This window comes from Eimeria mitis, genomic scaffold, assembly GCF_000499745.2.
Source record: "Eimeria mitis Houghton genomic scaffold, Emh_scaff2054, whole genome shotgun sequence".
NCBI lineage: Eukaryota > Apicomplexa > Conoidasida > Eucoccidiorida > Eimeriidae > Eimeria > Eimeria mitis.
In genome coordinates this window covers 6,150-6,437 of record NW_013570377.1, presented here as the reverse complement: position 1 = coordinate 6,437, position 288 = coordinate 6,150, and the positions used below count along the sequence as shown (strand labels likewise).

General features: G+C 51.4%; 1 protein-coding gene across 1 annotated transcript in view; it reads right to left on the bottom strand.

The window, feature by feature from the left end:
- EMH_0047960 (uncharacterized protein) overlaps nucleotides 1–288 on the bottom strand; it is a gene marked incomplete at both ends in the record, with an annotated part of 3,049 nt that overhangs the window by 1,723 nt on the left and 1,038 nt on the right. Inside the window, one exon of the mRNA XM_013496347.1 lies at nucleotides 207–279. Within this exon, the coding sequence (XP_013351801.1) occupies nucleotides 207–279 (73 nt within the window). The remainder of the gene's footprint in view (nucleotides 1–206; nucleotides 280–288) is intronic.

Sequence of the window (288 nt, the reverse complement as noted above, 5' to 3'; positions counted from 1 at the left end):
TTTGTGCTGCAACTTTGTTTATTATTGATACTATAAGATCTCTCGCTTCTTGGTTTATTCTTTTATTTCCCTTTACATAGTCCCCCGGGTGTACGCGGTCCGCGCGCAGCGCCTCCTGACAGTAGCTGCTTTGCGCTGTACGTGTGTTGTGTTGGTTGTCTTGTCCTTCATCTCGGGTGTATGCGCAGCTCAAATCATATACACACAGACGGCACCGCTCGCTCAGCCGCCAGTGCTTCTCTCCCTTCTCTCTCGGCTTCTCCCCACCATACACACTCGCTGCAGAGC